The sequence below is a fragment of the Carassius auratus genome, chromosome 19 (assembly GCF_003368295.1).
Source record: "Carassius auratus strain Wakin chromosome 19, ASM336829v1, whole genome shotgun sequence".
Classification (NCBI taxonomy): domain Eukaryota; kingdom Metazoa; phylum Chordata; class Actinopteri; order Cypriniformes; family Cyprinidae; genus Carassius; species Carassius auratus.
The window spans coordinates 19,023,092-19,048,590 of NC_039261.1; the positions used below are offsets into that span (position 1 = coordinate 19,023,092).

The window sequence follows — 25,499 nt, forward strand, 5'->3', positions numbered from 1 at the left end:
TACTCCCCTAAATATATATGAAAATTATCTTCAGATACAGTAATTGTTTTTTCACACATGAAAAAATTAATATATACAATATATATATATATTTATATATGTGACGCTTGACCACAAAACCAGTCATAAGGGACAATTATTATTTTTTTATAAATAATCTTTCTATTGATGTATGGTTTGTTAGAATAAAACAATATTTGTAAAAATATTTCAAGTTAATCTTTAAAGTTGTTCAAATGAATTCTTAGCAATGTATATTACTAATCAACAATTTGGTTTTGATATATTTACAGTAGTACATTTACTAAATATCTTCATGGAACATGATCTTTACTTAATATCCAGATTTTTGGCATAAAATAAAAATGTATAATTGTGACTCATACAATGTATTGTTGTCTATTACTACAAATATACGTCTGTGATACTGATGACTGCTTCTGTGGGTCATTTATATTGAATTCACTGTACATGAAGCCACCAGAAAAGAAATGTGGGTAAACAGCTGTTTTCTGGCTAATTATCATTTACAGAAATGTGTGTCGACTTATTAATGTTTATTTATTTGTTTATCTTGGGCAGCTTCATTAATGCATATGACCTGCTTCGCATAAATACATAAAAACAACAGAAGAGTATGAAGAGCTGTCAGTGCAAATCACATCTGTAAACGTCAGTTCTCTGTTCATAGACCTCTCCCTGATGCTGCAGGTCAGACTGGGTCCCGTGTGTTAGTGGAGCGATCTGCTTGCACTGTCGAGCTCGTCAGGGATCTTTATTTTGTCAGATATGGAGTAGAGTGTCTCTGCTGATGTGTGTTTCTCTTCTTTGGCACAGCAGCGGTTTCTGATGAGTTTGTAGAGAGCGACCGCAGGGATGACCAGCGCTGGAACACCCGACAGAATGAAGATGATGGCATAGATCCAGCCCGGATACGACTTCGTCTCCAGCGTGGGGAAATTCTCCTGGAGACAGTTATCATGAATATAATGAGGTGACAGCACATGATTAATTAATACTCATATTCGTTTATCAGTGACAATTTTATTATTTATTATCGGTCGTATTTTATGTATTTATTTAGTGATCATTTAATCATTCATCACCTTTATTATTCATATGTATTTATGTATTACTAACATTTTTATTATGTATTTACTAAACATTTATTTATTTATTTATTATTTGTATTTATTTCATTTCTGCTGGTTAAATTGTAAATTGTGAATTTTTTTATTAATACTTTATTAATACTAAATACATAATCTATTTACTTATATGTGCATTACAAATGTATTTGTTACTTATATATATAATGTTTCTGTATAACTCATTACTATTAATTCATGCATTACTCATACATTTATTTTATTATTCTTATGTATTACTTTATAATATATATGATTTATAATTCATATGTAGTAATGCATATTAAGATTTGTTTATTATGCATATTTATGTATTCATATGTACTGTATGTAATACTCAATTATAATATATGTTTATGCATTACTCACTAGTTTTTCATTTTATGTATCATGCTTTATTTATTCATCTTAAGTTATGGATGTTTATTGATCAGAGAAATTAAGTTCTCAAACTATTTGGTATATATATATATATATATATATTTTTGTAAACAAACAACATTCTGATAATAATGTTGTTGTTTTTTTTCTTAAAATAGCTGAAATTACTGTACATATTCTGGGTGTCATAACAGGAGTATTTTCAATCATGCAAATCTAATGGCCATTTCTCCAAGTTTCCTACAGGGATAAAGGCAGCCATGCATGGGATGTGCGTACCGACTCCGGGTCCCAGGCGATGTAGGTCAGCTCTTTATTGACAGTGGTGACGAAATAGAAGAGAAAGATGACCAGGACTATGAGCGGACTGACGAGTCTCCACGTGGCCTGCCAGAAGAAGTTGGGCTTGTGACCGATCATGAACTTTATATCATCGTTGAATCTGCACCAAATCAACACACAAATATCAACAGGTCAGTTTCACCTCATGTTCTAGCAATAATCTGCTGACAATTTACTTAATATCCTAATGATTTTTGGCATTAAAGAAAAATGGATAATTCTGACCTTGAACTGAAAAATGAGGCAAACAATCAATTAACAAAACATGTAGTAAATACAGTAAGTGAGTTTTGAGATCAGTTTTAAAAATCTGGTGTGAAGAGACAGCACAAAGGTTTTGAGCAAGTTTGTTTCAGAGTTTTACACTTTCACTTCTTCCCGTGGAGTGCCTCAAGGATCAGTTATTGGTCCACTTTTGTTTTTAATCTACATGCTCTCTTTGGGTCAGATAGATGGGAAAAAACTGGATTTAACAAGATGGTTGATATGGGGTTCAAAGCATAATGTAGAATCTAATAGTACGGCAAGATTACGTAAAGGAGAAATTATGAACTACAACTCTGTCAATATTAGTTGAAAAGTCAAGATAAGTGGAGACAGAGGATTTGGGGCCAACTAACAGAATAATTTTTTTTTCAGTATTCAATTTTAAGTAATTTTGAGTCATCCATATTTTAAGATCACATAGGCAAAATGTTTAAGAAAAGGGAGAAAAAACTGAGTTGGGCTGTGCAGATACAAATTTTGTGTATCATCATTGTAACTATATAAATTAAAGACCATTGCGCTGCATGATCTGACACGGAGGGAGTGTGTAGATTAAAAACAAAAGCGGACCATTAACAGATCCTTGAGGCACTCCATAGGAAGAAGTGATGGTATGAGACTTGTTTAATATTAATTGTTTTACCTTTTTCCCCAAAGATAACATGGTCAAATTCACTGGGCTTTTTAGATATCTAAATACAAGCATGTGTGTGTATATTGAATGTTAAATACATAAAAATAAATAGATTATTTTATTTAGAATATATTTATCCTGATTTTCAAACCATAAAATATATTCAAATAACAAATAGATATTTATTAAATAATAAAATATTTGATTTAAAACCAAACATGTACATATACATTTTAATATTAAAAAAACAAAAGCTTTCAGTTTTGGAAAGATTAGTTATGCAATCATCACCTGTCGATCCCATAAATGTAGGCTACAGCAATCATCTCACAGAAGGCGATGATCAGCAAAGGAATGGATCCGGCGAAGCTGTCGAACAGAGCCAGCCAATATTCACCTGAACCCTGAGCGAAGATTATGGCCAGACCAAATGAGACGAAACACACCAGACCTGAAACACACACACAGACCGAGACCTTCACACGTGATCATCAATGGAGACGGATAGATTTTAATTAGGGGTTGAATGACTTCGGATTTTTTAAAGTCAGCTTTTATGTGATGAAAGTCGAGTCGAAGCCGACTAGTCGCTGTTGATGTCATTAATGAACAAATAAGTCTGGAGCTGTGACAAGCCTCTTGTGCACAGACAATACGAGCTGTTGTCTGTAGCCTATGTGTGTGTTACAGTGCAGCAGCACATTAGATTAGAACAAATCAAATTATACATTTATTTGTCATTTTAACTATTTGGAAATGGAGCGTAAATGTCCTTCAAAGATTTCTTCTCCTGTTGCGCCCTCTATTGGTCAAGCTACTAGTTGACGTCAAGCTTAAAGAGTCATGGCAGAGCATTGAAGTCGACTACTAGATTAGTCTGTGCAACCCCTAATTATAAAGCTTGTGGCTGTACCTGTGTAGACCTCCTTTGGCCAGCGCTTTGGTAGGATGTTCAGGTCCTGCAGTGGCACAACGACTCCTTCGACACTGCCGAACATAGTGGACAATCCCAGACAGAAGAGCATGATGAAGAACAGCACCGACCACAGAGGAGAGATGGGCATCTTAGTGATGGCCTCGGTGAAGACGATGAAGGCCAGACCGGTTCCCTCAACTCCCTGTACAGATAACAAGAGTCTCTGAGGCCACATACACACTGCAGGTTTCGACAACCACATTCAGACAGCTGAATTTAGCTGCAGTGTGTAAGTGGCCTGAGAGAACTGAAGCACAGAATAAAAGAAAGAAACGCAGACCTGACTGAGGAGCGTCTGCATGTCGCAGGTCTTCAGCTGGAGCTCCTGAAAGACGGCTGGTGCTGTGCTGTTGAGATGCTGAAGAACGCTGTCGTAGTTGCTCTCCGTGATGTTTCCCTCCGGCAGATCAAACACGTTCATCAGCGTCAGGATGTTACTGTCAACAAAACACAGCACTGTGAACTTGAGCAGATTATCTTAAAAAAAAGGAAAACATTGAAATTGCATATTTATTTAAATATTTAGTTTCAACATATATTTATTCTTCATAATAATATATAAAAAAAAATATATTATTAAATATGCGTTTATAATATTCTGAACACAACATATTTATATATGTATTATTTAAAAAATGATATATATATATATATATATATATATATATATATATATATATATATATATATAATATAATAAAAGTAAATATTATTAAATAATTTCAATAAAAAATAAATTATATTGATTTTCTGAATACAACATATTTATATATTTATATACATTTTTTAAAATATATTTATTTTAATTAAATTAATAAATTAAAATGTTATTAAATTAAATCAATCATTGTATTCTAGTTAAGGTTTATTAAATATATATATTTTATTTTAAGATACATTTAAGTTATTTAATAAATAATTGTATTGTAATGTATGATATATTTACTAATTTATATATTCTGAAACATAGACGTATATGAAATTGACTCATATTAATATATATATATTAAGATATTTGTCACCTTTTGTTTAATATATTTCATTATTTATTATGTTTAAAGTATATAAAAAAACTATGATAAATATCATCATATACATAAATATATTATTGAATATATACATTTATTTCACATTTATTCAATATATATTTCATTATATTAAAATATATGAAATAATGTGTATGATATATATATAATTGAAAAATAAATGACAGTTGAATGAATATATTTTTATATTTATTAAATTAATATTTATAGATTTTTATATGTATATGATATATGTAGTGGAATATATAAAATGTTGAGCCGGAGACACTCACCCGTTGAGACAGTCGTCGAACCTCTCTGTGGCTCTGAAGCCGATGATGGAGTAAATCACGATGGCTGCGTATATAGACGTCAGGCCGTTTATTATGGAGATGATGACCGCGTCCTGCTCACAGTTATTACTGCAGACAGAAAGAGGAGCGTTTATTAAAATCATTACACTGATCAAAGCTTCAGCATCTGTGAAAGGCTGGAGTTACTGACTGGACTGAGTTGTAGCTGGAGAAGGAGATGAGTCCTCCAAACGCCAGAGAGAAGGAGTAAAACACCTGCGCTCCTGCGTCCAGCCACGTGCTTGGGTTCAGCAGCTCGTCCAGCTACACAAACACATCGGCAGAGATGGGACGGTTACTTTGGAAATGTAACGAGTTACAGATTACAAGTTACTCTGAAAAAGTTACAGTATTTGCTAGATTTTAAACCGTTACATGTAACTAATTACATTTGATTACTTTTACTTTTGATTAACATTCCATTTTCATAAGTAGCTGTAATTTAATTACACATTTTATCTCAGTAACTATAACTGATTACAGTTACATTTATTTTGTAATTACATTGCTTAATTCCGTTACATGTAACTAGTTACTGTACATCATCATATATCATTATATTATTAGCAGTGCTGGGTAGATTACTTAACAAATTGTAATATGTTACTGATTCCTAATTACATGACAAAAAGTTAGTAACATAATCAATTACATTACACATTTTATGGTAGATTATTTTTAGATTACTTTTGACGTAACTAGTTTATCACATTGATTTACAGAAAATAGGATAATGTACCATAGTGATATTAAAATGCAAAAAAATATATATTCCATTTGTTGTTAACAACAACATTAACTGAACATTATGTCAAGGTTTTCCAAACTGGGGTTTGTGAGTTTAATGGATAGTTAATAAATTAAGTCATAAAATGTTAAATTGAAATAAATAATATTAATTATATATTTAAAGCATGTCCTGTAGGTAAACATTTTCAAAATGAAAAAGAACTAGAATTAAAAGTTAGTGAACTAACTTTGATGTTGGCTTGGCCATCTTGGCCATGGAGCAAAAGAGCCAAAGTACTTGTGTGCCCAACATTGAGTTGCCCCGCTGCAAAATTAATACAAATAATAATGCCATAAAAAAATACACCTGCAACAGTCTTTTTCCATGCTCCCTTGCTGTTTTATTTTTTTAATAAAAAGCCTGGGCTATGATAACAGCTATGACAGGGTTGTCTAGCTGGATGTGAAATAAGTCATGCCTATTTTTCTCGTGTATGTATTTCACAGTCCTGCCACCGTCGCGTTGTGGGCAACGACACACAAGATTACTGAAACAATGCATTTTAAATCAAGGAGATCATAAGGGGTCCAAACACAATGGTTTGTATAGATGATGCAGTTACACACTGTTTAAAATTGTTTAATTTGTACTGTATGTTCATTCTATTTATTTATTTGTGCTATTTACATAATGTTTACTTTTTTTAAGTTTGTTTTTGTTAATGTAAAATAGCACTGCATAGTCTTCACTGTAAGATAAAATACACAATCAAACCAAAATGTATTCAGACACCTTCAACATTTCTCACATAATCACAGTTTATTTGCTGTAGTTTAGAAACTGGTAATAATATATGACAATAACTCAGAACAAATTAATCTTGATAATTTCGGATAACTTTGATAAAAAGATATGTAATGGAATCAACCAAAACTTCAGACTGTCAGTATGACAATATTTACACAACTATCAATACTTTGTTGAACAGTTACCAAGCAAGAAATGCTTAATTTGGTTCAGTCTGTGGTGTGAAAAGGTTGCATTAACAATTAAAGAAAGAAACACTTAAGCAAAACATGGGCAGGTCCTTAATTATTATTTTTTTAAATACATTTCACTGGTAGCCTACTGTATGAAGAATTAGTGGGTATAATATTTCACAGATCACTATTTTGCCATACTCACTTACATAAATGAACTAGTGGCCTGCACCCACTAGTAAAACAATTCTATCTGATTTTTGGATTGACTTTGGATAAATTCTTGTACTACAAGGTAATTCAGTCAAGAGCAGTGAGTGATTTACTTTCATTTTCATACATTAAAGACTCTGACAGCAGAGCTAGTAAATTAGGCGCGGTCCCTTTAAGAGACAAACGCATCCATTATGATGAGACACATCCGATTTTTTTTTTTTGCAAATCTTTACTTTCACTTAAGACATAACCACATACTTATTCGAACACACTTTCCAACACGGGTATTTCGACATATTTTGTATGTATTTTTTGTCGGTACAAAAGCAAGAAGACTTTGAGACGCGTCTCTGCTTGCTCCCTGAACACCAGAGCACCGCGCTGCTGAATTGAGCTCTTTTGCTTTTCGCTCTTTTTTCTGTTTATTTAAACTGCGATTTGAATTTGTTCGTTCAGGTCCAGGAGGAAGTGAACGTCATGAACGACAGCTCTGTTCAGTGTTGCTGTCCCTGTCCGCGATACGCGCGGCTCTCTCTCGTGCACACGCGCCATCAGCTGCTCAGTTGTTTCCCGCAGCGCGGGGCTGAAGCGCGAGCTCACTGTGACGTTCCGCCTGATGATTCAGTTAGAAACCAGCTAAGACCAGCGTGACAGTGGCCAAAACTACTTTAAAACCATTTAATATATTATTCAAATTGTTTTGTGCCGTTTCGCTGCAGTGTTTTAATGTGAAAGGCTGTAAATGTGGACTTCAAGTGTTCAGAGAAATACATCGCCAGCTCGCGAGCAGTTGGCTGCCGCGAATATATCATGTTATTACTTTAAACAGTTCAGAAACATCTCAATTTAGCTCTTGGTGTGTTCTAACGTGTGGATTGCGTGCAATAGCGTTTTTAAAATGTCTTAAATAGGAATGAATTCGCTTGTTGTCGGCTCCGTGTAGACAGCCTGAGCTGAGCAGCAGCGATTCTTCTCTCGTCTGACTGCTCACCTCCCCTAAATCTCATTGCAACTGTAGGGGCGCAATTTTTCTCCGACAATTTTTACATTTAAAAATTAATAAAAAAAAAACTTTAAGTCTGATCACTCTGAAAAGATATAGCACACACCACCCCTCTATCCCGCAGGTGTCTGCCGAGTTTGGGGCTTGTGGCTTTAAAGCCCTAGGAGGAGTAGCGTTCAGAATTTTTTTTCTCAGAAGAATAATAATAAAAAAAATAAAAATAAAAATAAAAACTAGAATTAAAAGTTAGTGAACTAACTTTGATGTTGGCTTGGCCATCTTGGCCATGGAGCAAAAGAGCCAAAGTACTTGTGTGCCCAACATTGAGTTGCCCCGCTGCAAAATTAATACAAATAATAATGCCATAAAAAAATACACCTGCAACAGTCTTTTTCCATGCTCCCTTGCTGTTTTATTTTTTTAATAAAAAGCCTGGGCTATGATAACAGCTATGACAGGGTTGTCTAGCTGGATGTGAAATAAGTCATGCCTATTTTTCTCGTGTATGTATTTCACAGTCCTGCCACCGTCGCGTTGTGGGCAACGACACACAAGATTACTGAAACAATGCATTTTAAATCAAGGAGATCATAAGGGGTCCAAGCACAATGGTTTGTATAGATGATGCAGTTACACACTGTTTAAAATTGTTTAATTTGTACTGTATGTTCATTCTATTTATTTATTTGTGCTATTTACATAATGTTTACTTTTTTTAAGTTTGTTTTTGTTAATGTAAAATAGCACTGCATAGTCTTCACTGTAAGATAAAATACACAATCAAACCAAAATGTATTCAGACACCTTCAACATTTCTCACATAATCACAGTTTATTTGCTGTAGTTTAGAAAGTGGTAATAATATATGACAATAACTCAGAACAAATTCATCTTGATAATTTCGGATAACTTTGATAAAAAGATATGTAATGGAATCAACCAAAACTTCAGACTGTCAGTATGACAATATTTACACAACTATCAATACTTTGTTGAACAGTTACCAAGCAAGAAATGCTTCATTTGGTTCAGTCTGTGGTGTGAAAAGGTTGCATTAACAATTAAAGAAAGAAACACTTAAGCAAAACATGGGCAGGTCCTTAATTATTATTTTTTTTAAATAAATTTCACTGGTAGCCTACTGTATGAAGAATTAGTGGGTATAATATTTCACAGATCACTATTTTGCCATACTCACTTACATAAATGAACTAGTGGCCTGCACCCACTAGTAAAACAATTCTATCTGATTTTTGGATTGACTTTGGATAAATTCTTGTACTACAAGGTAATTCAGTCAAGAGCAGTGAGTGATTTACTTTCATTTTCATACATTAAAGACTCTGACAGCAGAGCTAGTAAATTAGGCGCGGTCCCTTTAAGAGACAAACGCATCCATTATGATGATACACATCCGATTTTTTTTTTGCAAATCTTTACTTTCACTTAAGACATAACCACATATTTATTCGAACACACTTTCCAACACGGGTATTTCGACATATTTTGTATGTATTTGTTGTCGGTACAAAAGCAAGAAGACTTTGAGACGCGTCTCTGCTTGCTCCCTGAACACCAGAACACCGCGCTGCTGAATTGAGCTCTTTTGCTTTTCGCTCTTTTTTCTGTTTATTTAAACTGCGATTTGAATTTGTTCGTTCAGGTCCAGGAGGAAGTGAACGTCCTGAACGGCAGCTCTGTTCAGTGTTGCTGTCCCTGTCCGCGATACGCGCGGCTCTCTCTCGTGCACACGCGCCATCAGCTGCTCAGTTGTTTCCCGCAGCGCGGGGCTGAAGCGCGAGCTCACTGTGACGTTCCGCCTGATGATTCAGTTAGAAACCAGCTAAGACCAGCGTGACAGTGGCCAAAACTACTTTAAAACCATTTAATATATTATTCAAATTGTTTTGTGCCGTTTCGCTGCAGTGTTTTAATGTGAAAGGCTGTAAATGTGTACTTCAAGTGTTCAGAGAAATACATGGCGAGCTCGCTGTGATGTTCAGCCTGATGATTCAGTTAGAAACCAGCTAAGACCAGCGTGACAGTGGCCAAAACTACTTTAAAACCATTTAATATATTATTCTAATTGTTTTGTGCCGTTTCGCTGCAGTGTTTTAATGTGAAAGGCTGTAAATTCTCTGTGGACTTCAAGTGTTCAGAGAAATACATTGCCAGCTCGCGAGCAGTTGGCTGCCGCGAATATATAATGTTATTACTTTAAACAGTTCAGAAACATCTGAATTTAGCTCTTGGTGTGTTCTAAGGTGTGGATTGCGTGCAATCGCGTTTTTAAAAGGTCATAAATAAGAATGAATTCGCTCCTTGTGAGCTCCGTGTAGACAGCCTGGGCTGAGCAGCAGTATTTTTAACCAGTTTAAAAGTGAAACGAAACCCGACTCCGCCCCTAAATGTCATTGCAACTGTAGGGGCGCAATTTTTCTTTTCTTTTTTTACATTTAAAAATTAATAACAAAAAAACTTTAAGTCTGATCACTCTGAAAAGATATAGCACACACCACCCCTCTATCCCGCAGGTGTCTGCCGAGTTTGGGGCTTGTGGCTTTAAAGCCCTAGGAGGAGTAGCGTTCAGAATTTTTTTTCTCAGAAGAATAATAATAAAAACTAGAATTAAAAGTTAGTGAACTAACTTTGATGTTGGCTTGGCCATCTTGGCCATGGAGCAAAAGAGCCAAAGTACTTGTGTGCCAAACATTGAGTTGCCCTGCTGCAAAATTAATACACATAATAATGCCATAAAAAAATACACCTGCAACAGTCTTTTTCCATGCTCCCTTGCTGTTTTCTTTTTTTAATAAAAAGCCTGGGCTATGATAACAGCTATGACAGGGTTGTCTAGCTGGATGTGAAATAAGGCATGCCTATTTTTCTCGTGTATGTATTTCACAGTCCTGCCACCATCGCGTTGTGGGCAACGACACACAAGATTACTGAAACAATGCATTTTAAATCAAGGAGATCATAAGGGGTCCAAGCACAATGGTTTGTATAGATGATGCAGTTACACACTGTTTAAAATTGTTTAATTTGTACTGTATGTTCATTCTATTTATTTATTTGTGCTATTTACATAATGTTTACTTTTTTTAAGTTTGTTTTTGTTAATGTAAAATAGCACCGCATAGTCTTCACTGTAAGATAAAATACACAATCAAACCAAAATGTATTCAGACACCTTCAACATTTCTCACATAATCACAGTTTATTTGCTGTAGTTTAGAAACTGGTAATAATATACGACAATAACTCAGAACAAATTCATCTTGATAATTTCGGATAACTTTGATAAAAAGATATGTAATGGAATCAACCAAAACTTCAGACTGTCAGTATGACAATATTTACACAACTATCAATACTTTGTTGAACAGTTACCAAGCAAGAAATGCTTAATTTGGTTCAGTCTGTGGTGTGAAAAGGTTGCATTAACAATTAAAGAAAGAAACACTTAAGCAAAACATGGGCAGGTCCTTAATTATTATTTTTTTAAATCAATTTCACTGGTAGCCTACAGTATGAAGAATTAGTGGGTATAATATTTCACAGATCACTATTTTGCCATACTCACTTACATAAATGAACTAGTGGCCTGCACCCACTAGTAAAACAATTATATCTGATTTTTGGATTGACTTTGGATAAATTCTTGTACTACAAGGTAAATCAGTCAAGAGCAGTGAGTGATTTACTTTCATTTTCATACATTAAAGACTCTGACAGCAGAGCTAGTAAATTAGGCGCGGTCCCTTTAAGAAACAAACGCATCCATTATGATGATACACATCCGATTTTTTTTTGCAAATCTTTACTTTCACTTAAGACATAACCACATACTTATTCGAACACACTTTCCAACACGGGTATTTCGACATATTTTGTATGTATTTGTTGTCGGTACAAAAGCAAGAAGACTTTGAGACGCGTCTCTGCCTGCTCCCTGAACACCAGAACACCGCGCTGCTGAATTGAGCTCTTTTGCTTTTCGCTCTTTTTTCTGTTTATTTAAACTGCGATTTGAATTTGTTCGTTCAGGTCCAGGAGGAAGTGAACGTCCTGAACTACAGCTCGGTTCATTGTTGCTGTCCCTGTCCGCGATACGCGCGGCTCTCTCTCGTGCACATGCAAGTCACCAGCTCTGCTCAGTTCAGTTTCCCGCAGCGCGGGGCTGAAGCCAACTTGATGTGTTGAATGCTCGGAGCACGTTATAAAACGTATTCTTAAAATACACATTTCTGTTTTAAGAAATGGTCATATTAAATCATAGCATAACACATAAGTAGGTACAAAAATAATCAGTGATGCATGCGACCCTTTTGGTCTCAGTGTAGCTCCCTGCTTTACCATGTTATGCAACGCTGAGAAATCGCTGCGACGTTCAGAGAAATCTCACAAGCACATATAAACACTAATTTTCATGTGTAGGCTATAATATATTCTTCTAATTGTTTTGTACCGTTTCGCTGCAGTGTTTTAATGTGAAAGGCTGTAAATTCTCTGTGGACTTCAAGTGTTCAGAGAAATACATCGCCAGCTCGCGAGCAGTTGGCTGCCGCGAATATATCATGTTATTACTTTAAACAGTTCAGAAACATCTCAATTTAGCTCTTGGTCTGTTCTAACGTGTGGATTGCGTGCAATCGCGTTTTTAAAAGGTCTTAAATAAGAATGAATTCGCTTGTTGTCGGCTCCGTGTAGACAGCCTGAGCTGAGCAGCAGCGATTCTTCTCTCGTCTGACTGCTCTCCTCCCCCTAAATCTCATTGCAACTGTAGGGGCGCAATTTTTCTTTTCTTTTTTTACATTTAAAAATTAATTAAAAAAAAACTCTAAGTCTGATCACTCTGAAAAGATATAGCACACACCACCCCTCTATCCCGCAGGTGTCTGCCGAGTTTGGGGCTTGTGGCTTTAAAGCCCTAGGAGGAGTAGCGTTCAGAATTTTTTTCTCAGAAGAATAATAATAAAAAAAATAAAAATAAAAATAAGTTTAAATAGCATAACAGTATGTTGGCTTGTTGCCAAGCCAACATAACTAGAATTAAAAGTTAGTTAACTAACTTTGATGTTGGCTTGGCCATCTTGGCCATGGGGCAAAAGAGCCACAGTACTTGTGTGCCCAACATTCTTGAGTTGCCCCGCTGCAAAAAAATAAAATAATAATACCATAAAATACCAATGTCTCCCTGAGCAAGACACTTAACCTCTAGTTGCTCCAGAGGCGTGCGACCTCTGACATATATAACAATTGTAAGTCGCTTTGGATAAAAGCGTCAGCTAAATGAATAAATGTAAGTGTAATGTAAATAAAAAAATACACCTGCAACAGTCTTTTTCCATGGTCCATTGCTGTTTTCTTTTTTAATAAAAAGCCTAAGCTATGATAACAGCTAAGACAGGGTTGTCTAGCTGAATGCAAAAAAAGTCATGCAAAAACCATAATCTCCTAAATACCATTCAATTTAATCTTATTTTAATAGTACTGACAACATATTTTAAGTTATCACACATTACTGAAAAATTTAAGAAGGGACACTATTTATAGTATACTTAGGCGTGTCAAGAGCTAAACAAAAAGTACTGTTTCATTACAAAATACTGTAACTTTTATAAACTTTATACTATCACCACAAAATGTTTATTAATATTTATTATAAAATAAATATTTCATAAAACTGAAACTTAAATATATTATTTTTATAGGCTATACAAAACAGAAAAGAAAAAGACTAAATAATAAGGCTGAATAAGCTGATCTATAGCATGTTAAATGGTGGTTGCCTGTCTATGAATGGCAGCCTACAGCCCTCTAAGCTCACAGAAGTGGTTTGACCCAAGTCCTCAGCAGCCAATGACATTGACCTCTTCAAACTGATTTTTAACGTTTACTTCACGTGTATTTAACACGTGAAATACACGTTAAATACCCGCTGATTTTTCACGTATATTTGACCCTCTTGGCCTTCCATACACATTAGACGTGAAAAAAGGACATTGCGTTGTTTTGATATGGATTACTTTATCACAGAATATTTGTTCGGCAGCACTTGTTTGGTTTAAAAGTAAACATGTCAAGCTTTCTATAGATATATCTCTCATGTCTCTTCGTTGTGTATTCATGGAGTTACAGTTCATTTTAATGACGTGTTTGTAAATGAAGATCAGCGCAGACCAAGGCTGCGACCAAGGGAGCGAATTTATTCTTATTTAAGACCTTTTCAAATTAAATTATATCGGCGATTGCACGCAATCTACCCATTAGAACACACCAAGAGCTAAATTCAGATGTTTCTGAACTGTTTAAAGTAATAACATGTTTTAAAAAGGTCTTAAAGAAGAATAAATTCGCTCGTTGTGAGCTCCATTTAGACAATGACTGAGCTGATCAGCCGTGATTCTTGTCTCGTCCTTTTTACTGCTCTCTGCCCAGAAATAAATTATTAATGAGCCCTAACACCTGTACTAATCAAATATGTAACTCAATATGAATGAGTGGTGAATTTCTATTCAAAATGTTGCATAATACGGATTTATTATTTTGCACTCCTGACATTAATTACTAAATAACTCTCAAGTCAAGCTATTATGAATTTTGAAGTAATCGTGTACTTGATTTGACCGATCTACCGACCACTGTCCTCTGAAGCTGGAGAGATGGATGTTATTTTCACCTAAGACAAAAAAAAAATCACACAAGCACTCATTTTGATCTCTATAATATATTCTTAGAATTGTTTTGTGTTGATTCGCTGCACTGTTTTAATTTAAAAGGCTGTCGTGACTTTTTTTCCTTCCAGTATTCATAAACTGTATTACGCTGTCATATGGGCTGCTGATGAAGTGCTCATTTCTCTCGTCTTTCTCTCGGTTCTTTGGCCTGAGACATAATGTATTAATGAGATCCGATCGGGTAATAATAATTAACATATGTTGGTTTAGCTTGTCAGTGTGTTGCTGTCCCTGTCCGCGAGACGCACGGCTCTCTCTCGTGCACACGCGCCATCAGTTTCCCGCAGCGCGGGGCTGAAGCCAACTTGATGTGTTGAATGCTCGGAGCACGTTATAAAACGTATTCTTAAAATACACATTTCTGTTTTAATAAATGGTCATATTAAATCATAGCATAACACATAAGTAGGTACAAAAATAATCAGTGATGCCTGCGACCCTTTTGGTCTCAGTGTAGCTCCCTGCTTTACCATGTTATGCAACGCTGAGCAATTGCTGCGACGTTAAGCCTGACAGAGAAATCTCACAAGCACATATAAACACTCATTTTCATATGTGTAATATATTCTTCTAATTGTTTTGTGCCGTTTCGCTGCAGTGTTTTAATGTGAAAGGCTGTAAATGTGGACTTCAAGTGTTCAGAGAAATACATCGCCAGCTCGCGAGCAGTTGGCTGCCGCGAATATATCATGTTATTACTTTAAACAGTTCAGAAACATCTCAATTTAGCTCTTGGTGTGTTCTAACGTGTGGATTGCGTGCAATAGCGTTTTTAAAATGTCTTAAATAGGAATGAATTCGCTTGTTGTCGGCTCCGTGTAGACAGCCTGAGCTGAGCAGCAGCGATTCTTCTCTCGTCTGACTGCTCCCCTCCCCTAAATCTCATTGCAACTGTAGGGGCGCAATTTTTCTCAGACAATTTTTACATTTAAAAATTAATAACAAAAAAACTTTAAGTCTGATCACTCTGAAAAGATATAGCACACACCACCCCTCTATCCCGCAGGTGTCTGCCGAGTTTGGGGCTTGTGGCTTTAAAGCCCTAGGAGGAGTAGCGTTCAGAATTTTTTTCTCAGAAGAATAATAATAATAAAAATAAAAAAAATAAAAATAAGTTTAAATAGCATAACAGTATGTTGGCTTGTTGCCAAGCCAACATAATAAAAATAAGTTTAAATAGCATAACAGTATGTTGGCTTGTTGCCAAGCCAACATAATAAGTTTAAATAGCATAACAGTATGTTGGCTTGTTGCCAAGCCAACATAATTAGGGAGAATCAATAAATTATATCTCGTAATTCTGACTTTATAACTCACAATTTTGACTTTAAATCTCGTGATTGCGAGTTTATGTTTTATGTTTTAGGTTTTATAACTCGCAATTCTAAGAACAAATAAAAGTCAGAATTGCGAGATATAAACTTGTAAAATTATTGTATTATTGTAAAATTATTCTCGGAATTGCAAAATCTTGCAATTATGACTTTATAACCCACAATTTTGACTTTATATCTCGCAGTTGCGAAGATGTTTCGAGGGCATTATGAAGAGGAGATGATGGCAGATTTCCTCTTTCTGAACATGCACGAGTTCTTTCTTCTCTGTGTAAAGTGAAGTCAGCTGGATGTGTTTGTGTCAGACTCACATCTGGGGTGAAGAGGAACTTGATTCCACTGACAGAGCCTTTGAGCGTCAGTCCTCTGATCAGGAAGATGGTCAGAACCACGTACGGCAGCGTGGAGGTCACATACACGGCCTGTGTAGGACACAGACAACACAAACACTCAACACAGAGCCTGAAACATGCCCAGATCATGTGTGCAAATTATATTTAGCCTAAAGACAAGGATTTTATGAAATTAATTTACATGACAATGACCATAGTTATGACAAATTCTCTGCTGAATATATATACACATTATGCTGAGAGTGAAGAGAGAAAGCACTGACGCCTTGGATATAGTGTGTGTGTGTGTGTGTGTGTGTGTATATATATATATATTATGTATACATAAATACACAGAAATACAATATATATTTTGAAAATATTTACAAGTATTTACGTCTATATATATATTCATAAATATATGTATTTAATATATAAACATAAAATATTTGTCTGAAATATGTACATGCATGTGTGTGTATTTATATATACACATTATTTATGTATGTGTGCTGTGTATATTTATTATGTAAACAAAAACTTTTATTTTGGATGTGATTAATCAGGATTAATCGTTTTACAGCATATATATATATATTAGAGGTGGGCATAGATTAATTTTTTTAATCTAGATTAATCTCACTGTGATCTTGAAATTAATCTAGATTAAAATGGCTCATTCGAATTCTGCCGAAGGCATTCAGAATATGTGTGTTACCCAAATAAAATTGACAAATAAGTCAGTAAGTCTTTGAGAAGGGGTTTATCAAGCTAGGTGGTGCATTAGAAAAGGGGCTCATCTCCTGTTTCCAAAATATATCACAAAGTGCTTGAAAAAGCTGTAAACTAATTCCACATTGCACAAGGTACAAACAACCTTACGCCTGTTTCACACCAATGTTTAAGTTTTTTTCAAGTTTATAGGTGTCAAGGTAAAGAAATCCAAATAATTAAATGTAAAATAGCACTGGATAGTCTTCAATGTAAAAAGGAAATATACAATCAAACCTACATTTATTCAGACAACTTCAACATTTCTCACATTATTACAGTTTTGCTATATATATCAAAAATTATATTTGGTGTCTGAATAATTTTTGGTTTGACTGTTAAAACTACAAAGTAGTCAAGAGCAGTGAGTGATTTTCATTTTCATTTTCTTGGATTAACATTACAGCAGCCAGCAGCTAAATTAGGCGCGGTCACTTTAAGAGACGATGAACACATCCAATAAAATACACAATTTTGATCAAAACACTTGAAAACGCTTATTTTTAGCGTCTCGAGATGCCTTTCTCTGCGTGAGTCCTGAACACCAGAACACCGCGAGTACTGAATCGGGCTCTTTCACATCTTGTTTGTTTCAAACTGCGATTTGTATTTGTTCGTTCCGGTGCAGGAGGGACTTTGAGGAGAACTTCGCAGAAGAGAGTTCGGTTCAGCGTCGCTGTCCGTTAGGCTGGCCTCAACCAGTCAGTTATATAAAATATGAAGGTGAAAGTCATCATAGCTTGCTTAGTATAGACCCAGCTCCCAACCCAACTTTGAGAATAGATTAACGGCGATATTTTTTTTATCGCCCGATAAGAGTCTCGCGTTAACGCAGCACGTTAACGCCGATAACGGCCCACCACTAATATATATATATATATATATATATATATATATATATATATATATACAGTAAACAATGTGTTTAAATTTTAAAAGTATTCTCATGTATTTATTTGAAATTAATTTAATTTACCAAATTGAATACATGAATAAAAAATATATATTAAATGCAAATATCAAAATTAGATTAGACAGCAAGAAAGACTGAGAAATGCAGATAAGAAAAACTAATAAACTTTTGTAAAGTAAGAGTTTGGTCAATGTGCTTCAATGGCATGAAAACAATGTCACAATGTAACAACTTTTTAAGAACAGACTTCACTTTCTTCACTTCTTCCCTGTAACTTAATATTTTCTTTTGATTTTGGGATAAAATAAGAGCTGGAAATGTAATTTCCTGTTCTAAAAGTTGCATCCTATAGTTTACCAGAAAAGTGTCTGTTATCATCGAGGCCTTTCCAGTCATTAGTCGCTGTGATATCTTTACAGCGGCCCAAATCTCGCTGCCCTTTGTGCTCTTTATATTATAGTGTTTAACATAAGCAGAGATTGTATCGCTTTCCTCCGATGTTTTATCTCGTCTTGGCTGTTTTTAACCATTACGTCAGTCTGTGCGCTAGCTAATGTTTCACCAGAACAGCCACACCCAGATCAATGGCCTTGCATGGGTTAACCTTGGGTTATCTTGCTCCAGGTCATGCACTGCTCATATTTTACTGAGGGTTAGTAATTAATTTGGGCTAGGAAGGTTTCGAGATTCCACATTGTAAACCCTGGGTTAATGTTCGTGTATATTTACAAGGTTATTAACGCAGCTGCACGTGGATATGTTACTACGTCACCCCTCTAACAATGACATGACAGATTTGATCTCACTGAGAGACAGATGAGGGTCTGCACATGTTTTGGAGCAGTAAAAGAAAAGACCCTAACTGGATTCAATATATTTTGGAGATGTACCTTCCCGGTGGTCTCGATGCCCCTCAGACAGCAAACCCACAGCAGCGTCCAGGCACAGAACAGACTCAGAACAATCCACCACTGCAGACCTCCAGAGTCCTCAATCACAGGCGTCGTGTTCAGCGTCTTTCTGTACCAGAAATAATCCACCGGAGAACTGCGCTCACATTCAGACACAAACCCTGTTAACACACACACACACACACAGATGTGTAAGTACACCTGGATTTGTGCATTCATCGTCTTAATGCACTCCGGCTAACCAATCAAGACTCGGGTCGCTTAACTGACATCATAAAAGGCTTTACATTGACAAAGCAGACATTTACACACAATAGAATATCAAATAAATAACAGTAAAAAAAGGTAAAAACACAAATTAGTTTTATTTAGTGCTGTCAAATGATTATTTGAGATTAATTGCATGCAAAATAAAAGATTTCGTTTACATAATACATGTGTGTGTACTGTGTATATTTGTTATGTATATGTACATACACACGTTAGTCATGATTAACTGTTTGATACCACTAGTTTTATTACATCAGCATGTTTACACTAATAGATTTTACACTAAGATCATGCAGTTTGCATAGACCTAACAAAAAGATAGTCTTACTCAGTAGTTTTGTCTTGTTTTCACTTGCAAAAAAATTAAATCAAGATACATTTATTTAAAAAGAAAACAACTAGGTCTTAAAATGACTGAGTATTGTTTTCTAAGACTTGTTTTCTTAGAAAAACATCAAAATCTAGATCAAATTTTTTTTCTTGATTTTAAGCATAGATGTAAGATATTAAGTCTTATTTGAAAAATATATTTTAGGATATTTTTACTGGAAAACCAGATCAAATAGTGAATAAGAAAGGCATTTTTACTTTTAATTTGAATATTTTTTGTTTGTTTGTTTGTTTTGTGTGTAGTCAGGTTACTAAAGAGCCTCATGAAGTGACGTCACAATGAACCTGTTGGTCTGTACCTGTCCGGTTTTCATTGATGGGACACTGACTCCAGGGTAAAGGGTCCTGAAACGAGTTGAAGAAGTACCACAAGACCCAAGCAATGATGGTGTTGTAGTACATGCCCACCATGAAGGACACCAGCATGGAGGCGATGCCTGTGAGAGACAAGCACTTTCAATCACATCATTCATCAGAATCACCAGATAGACTGTATGAAGCTCATACATACAGAGTTTTAATACTGTGGGTCTGGGATGCATTACTCTTTTACTGGGATCAGGTCTTTATCAAGTAAAACCATTGTCTATTTTGAATTTTGTCTAGTTTGCTTCAATAGCATGTGTTCTTTAGACAAGTAGAAAGAAAACATCCAATATACACATTTACTGTAAGTGTGTATTGCACTTTTTCTTTTCACGTATGTAGACTTCTATTACTTACAAATCTTCAAAAGTTTGTTTCTTCACTTTAGTAGCATGAACATACACCAAACTTAGCAGGTTATTTCCTGTCTGTTTTCTGAGGGTTTTTACTGAGAGGTTTGTTCATATCGAATTCACAATGTTATATAATTTTTATTCCAAAAAACAATTAAAAATTCAATTCCTAAAACTGACTTTTCTGATTTATGGAGTAATCCAAAAGACCCTCTTGAAAAACTCCAATATGTCAAAAACATCAAACATGAATTATATGTTTTTTGTTCTGGTAATGTATACAAATTAGTATATATTTATTTAGATATTGAACACAGTATTTCAGAAAAGTTTTAAAACAAAATAAATGTATTATAATTAATAAACTTGGGCAAGTACGGTGAGATCTTTTAGTTAACACTTTTTACCATATTTATCTTTAATGTTTTGCCTTTATACCCACCTACGCCAACTAAATACGGGTTGATGGATCTCCAGACACCGACGCTGCCCTTTCTGAGTCTCTGTCCGATGGCAAACTCCAGATGAAGCAGCGGGATTCCCTCCAGAACCAGGAGAATCAGGAACGGGATCATAAATGCTCCTGGAAATGAGTGAGATCAGTTATTTTCAACAACACAAGCTCTTGTTTATTCATTTTTACAGCGCACAAATATAATTAAAACAGCATTTTAAATAGTTAACAGAAGTTTGAAAACATTGATGTCTCTAAGTTTCTCTTAAAGATCCTCTTGAGCAATAAGAATAGTATTAAATGAGTTTATAGTTGTCCTACAGTAAAAATATAGATAGCTAAAATAATTGTGCAGCAGCATCTGTTTGTGTCTGTAGATTTCAGTTACAATACATCTTTAAAAGCCATTTCCTCAAATTATTTTTTTTCTCTTGCACTTCAGCAGCATTTACATGCACCAAAACTTACAGTTCAATTCCTATCTATTCGCTGGTTTTAGTATTGCACTTTAACTATTTGCGTTTGTGGATTTCAATTACAATACATTTCTTTAAAGAGATTGTTTCTGCACTTCAGCAGCACTTGCATACACCAAACTTAACAGTTTAATTCCTATCTATATTCTGGAGGTTTTTACTGTGGGGTTTGTTCATATTTCATTTGCTGGTATTTTTATAATTATTCTTAATCTATTTGCGTTTGTGGATTTCAATTACAATAAATGTATTTAAAGAGTTTGTTTCTGCACTTCAGCAGCACTTGCATACACCAAACTTAACAGTTTAATTCTTATCTATATACTAAAGGTTTTTGCTGTTGTTGTTTTTTCATATTTAATTCGCTGGTTTTATTATTGCACTTTATCTATTTGCGTCTATAGATTTCTATTACAAAATCTTTAAAGGCTTTTTTCCCAAAATTAGTTTTTCCTGCACTTCAGCAGCACTTGCATAAACCAAAACTTACAGTTTTATTCCTATCTATATACTAAAGGTTTTTGCTGTTGTTGTTTTTTCATATTTTATTCGCTGGTTTTATTATTGCACTTTATCTATTTGCGTCTATAGATTTCTATTACAAAAGCTTTAAAGGCCATTTTCCCAAATTAGTTTTTCCTGCACTTCACCAGCACTTACATAGACCAAAACTTACAGTTTTGTTTCCATCTATATTCTGAAGGTTTTTACTGAGTGTTTTTTTTTTCATTCATCATTCGCTGGTTTTATTATTGCACTTTATCTATTTGAACTGTAGATTTTCATTGTAATGCATTTCCTTAAAGAGTTTGTTTCTCCACTTCAGCAGCACTTAAATACATCACACTTTACAGTTTTATTCCTATCTATATTCTGAAGGTTTTTAATGAGGACTTTTTATTGAAGGTTTTTACTGAGATGGTTTTGCCTGGTTTTATTATTGCACTTTATCTGTTTGCGCCTTTAGATTTCTATTACAATACATTTCCTTAAAGAGTTTGTTTCTCCACTTCAGCAGCACTTACATACACCACACTTTTCAGTTTTATTCCTATCTATATTCTGAAGGTTTTTACTGAGAGGTTTGTTTATATATCATTCACACTGATTTATATTACATTTTATTAAAAAAAATTAAACCATTAAATTGTAACATCAAATCAAACTCTAGAACCTAATTTAATTTTCTGTCCATAGTGCTATATTACATTAATTATTGCATATGCATATTGCATTGCATTTTTGCATTGTCATACTGTAACAGCTGTTTTGGAAACAAAGTGTTATCAGCAAATATCAGCATCTTTATCTCAGAGTTTGACTCTCTTCTGTTATCAGCCCAAAGATTCGAAAGTCCACATGATGATGGACTGAGGTGAAGGTGAAGGTGAGAGGGCACTTTAGGTAAACAAGAGGTATACACTTGATGCACATTTACTTCTCTGAAGAAACAGCTCTGTCACTTCGCGTTAGCTCACTTATGAAACGTATGAGTATTAGAATGCTCAGATGTTGCTCTTTCATAGCTCTTTGTTGCTTTGTTTCATTGATGTGTTAGATGATTTTTCTAACAAATCCTCCGGAGAAATGAAAGTAGATATAAAATGAATGTGCAGCACCTCTTCATTTGATGAAAAATGTTTGATATCATGTTAAAATCATGTTAAAACTAAAACAGACTTTAGTTTCTATGCAAATCTGAGTACAGTTTGAGACATTGTTGAGATCTCTTCAGCAACTCCAGTCTTTATATTACGTTTTTTTGTGATGTTTTTAATGTTAATGTTTTCTTTGTTTTTGTGGAAAAATTTAAACACCGGAATGTGTGTACAAAATTACAATTATGATGTTTGCAGGGATTATGTTTGTATTTTGTTGTGTACCCTCTGAGGGTATTTACACTTAAGTTAATGCATATGAATATCAATTATGTTTATGCATTACGCAACTGAACCCATGACTTGAAAAAAGTGCTTTTCTGCACTTAAAAAAAAGTTTTTGAATAACAAAAATTATCTAAAATGCTGTTCATAATATTAATAATTAATGAAAAAAATATTTGTTATATGCACTGAAAATTTTTTTAAAAAATAAAGGTGGAGTAAGTTCAATAAGAAAATACCACAACATTTAAAATTTCACAATTACAATTACTTGCTGTGTCTTTTTAATGATTTGTCATAATTACAAGTAATTTCTAAGTGAAAATTGGAAAATATATTTTTAAGGCATTCAGTTTTTTTATTTATTTATGTTCTCATGTTTTGTAAATATCAATGTTAACATTTTACTCTTTTTAAGTTATTTTTATACTGCAGTGTGAATTATTATTATTTATTTTTTTGTTAATTGTATCGAATCCAGTAGGGTCACTTTGATCCACACCATAAAAATCGTACATTTTCTGAATGGAAACTTCCATCCTGTTTTAATAGCATAATAAATCTCGCTGTCATTCACAGCGTCTGTTGTTCTGCTGATGTTGAATTAATGTTTAACTATAATCGTTTTAAGTGGCTGCTTTTAGCCCATTATAAGACTGTTTGGGGTTTTATGAGGGAGTTTATAGTGATCTTTATGTGCTTATATCACATGCGTATGAAAATAACACAGAATTACAATCACTTTTGTCTTCAATCTTAAAACACAGGTATTAATTGGTTGTATACTTTGATTATTCTCAGAAACAGTTTTGGACAAAACACTTTTAACTGGTATATTTCCATAATTTACGTCTCTAAAAAATACGAAAAAGAAAAGAAAATAGTGTAATGCACTGCTTCTAAATGAGCAAAATCATAAAACACTTTATTGGCACTCATATATTTCTGAATGTCATTATATTAGATATACATCAAATTAAGTGTCATTTATAGTAAATAATGATGCACAAACACACTTTAATGTCTTTGAATTGCATAAAAAATAATAAACTTAATGTAGTGCATTTTTGTCAGTCATACATAAATGAAACAGGTCAAATTTCTCTAATATAACTAATAAACAGAATTTGTTTTAAGTACACAATAAACAGGTTTATATATATTTATCATCAATAGATTCCACTGTTGTTTTGAATATTGCCAACTTTAACCATTTTGAGCTAAATCCATTTTTTTATGAACAAATTTATGCAGATTCTAAGCAGTTTGAATAAATGCACACTGCATTGGCATGAATTCTGAGTGCAGAAATCTTACATTTCTGACAAATTTGCATCAAATTTATTGGTTTATGTTAAAACTGTTGCATGAATATTTTGAATGCACTTCAAATACATGAAATGCGTGAGATCCTGCAGATGCAGACTGCTGGTCTGATGTTGTGAGTGTGTTGTCTGTGTTCCTCACCTCCTCCGTGGCTCTGGCAGAGATACGGGAACCTCCAGACGTTCCCCAGCCCCACACAGAAGCCCACACAGGTCAGCATGTACTGGGCTTTGTTGTCCCACTGTGGACGATCTCCAGCCTCCTCCAGCTCCAGCTTCTCCAGCTCGGCGTGAGACGGGATCCGCTCGTCCAGACCCGGGTTCGGGAGCTTCAGCTTCAGCTTCATGTCTGCAGGGGTGAGTTTGTACACAGAGAGATGGAGAGATGGCAATAAATACTGACTCCAACATGCACACACTGACCTTTAGCACTGACATCTCCTCCCTTATCCACACACTCTCTCTATTTCTCCCTCACACACACACACACACACACACAGAGAGAGAGAGAGAGAAATGTTCTTTGTCAGAATGACACATTACATTTATAAAATGTGCCAGTAAAGACATTTATAATGTTACAAAAGATTTATATTTCTAATAAATGCTGTTCTTTTTAACTTTATTCATCTGTGAATCCAGAAAAATAAAATGCATCTCAGTTTCCACAGAAATATTTGAGCAGCACAACTGTGTTCAACATTGATAATAATCAGAAAATTTTATTGAGCAGTAAATCATCATATTATTCTGATTTCTGAAGATCATGTGACACTGAAAGACTGGAGGAATGATGCTGAAATTAATTTCAATAAAATAAAATAAAATAAATTACACTTTAACAGAGATTCACAGAGAAAACAGATGATTTACATAAGAATAATATTTCACTGTTTTTACTGTATTTTGTTCAAATCAGTGCA

At 34.4% G+C, this 25,499-nt stretch overlaps 1 protein-coding gene across 1 annotated transcript; it reads right to left on the bottom strand.

Annotated features, from left to right (window-relative positions):
• Window positions 1-697: 697 nt before the first annotated feature.
• LOC113119706 (sodium-dependent neutral amino acid transporter B(0)AT1-like) lies at window positions 698-24,961 on the bottom strand. Its single transcript, XM_026289322.1, has 12 exons — window positions 24,719-24,961; window positions 20,881-21,021; window positions 20,019-20,156; window positions 19,039-19,220; window positions 16,444-16,554; window positions 5,278-5,390; window positions 5,067-5,195; window positions 4,029-4,185; window positions 3,686-3,890; window positions 3,064-3,223; window positions 1,809-1,971; window positions 698-965 (listed from the first exon to the last, which is right to left on the bottom strand). The coding sequence occupies exons 1-12, from the start codon at window positions 24,921-24,923 to the stop codon at window positions 732-734; spliced, it is 1,938 nt and encodes a 645-aa protein (XP_026145107.1). The 5' UTR covers window positions 24,924-24,961; the 3' UTR covers window positions 698-731.
• Between the last annotated feature and the right edge of the window lie 538 nt (window positions 24,962-25,499).

Bases quoted from the DNA above. Each gene is read 5' to 3' on its own strand.
- LOC113119706 (XM_026289322.1), bottom strand. From the start codon at position 24,923: ATGAAGCTGAAGCTGAAGCTCCCGAACCCGGGTCTGGACGAGCGGATC. The intron at 20,157-20,880 runs GTGGGTATAAAG...TGTCTCTCACAG, and splicing joins CCCGTATTTAGTTGGCGTAG to GCATCGCCTCCATGCTGGTG. The intron at 16,555-19,038 runs GTACATCTCCAA...TGTCCTACACAG, and splicing joins GCATCGAGACCACCGGGAAG to GCCGTGTATGTGACCTCCAC.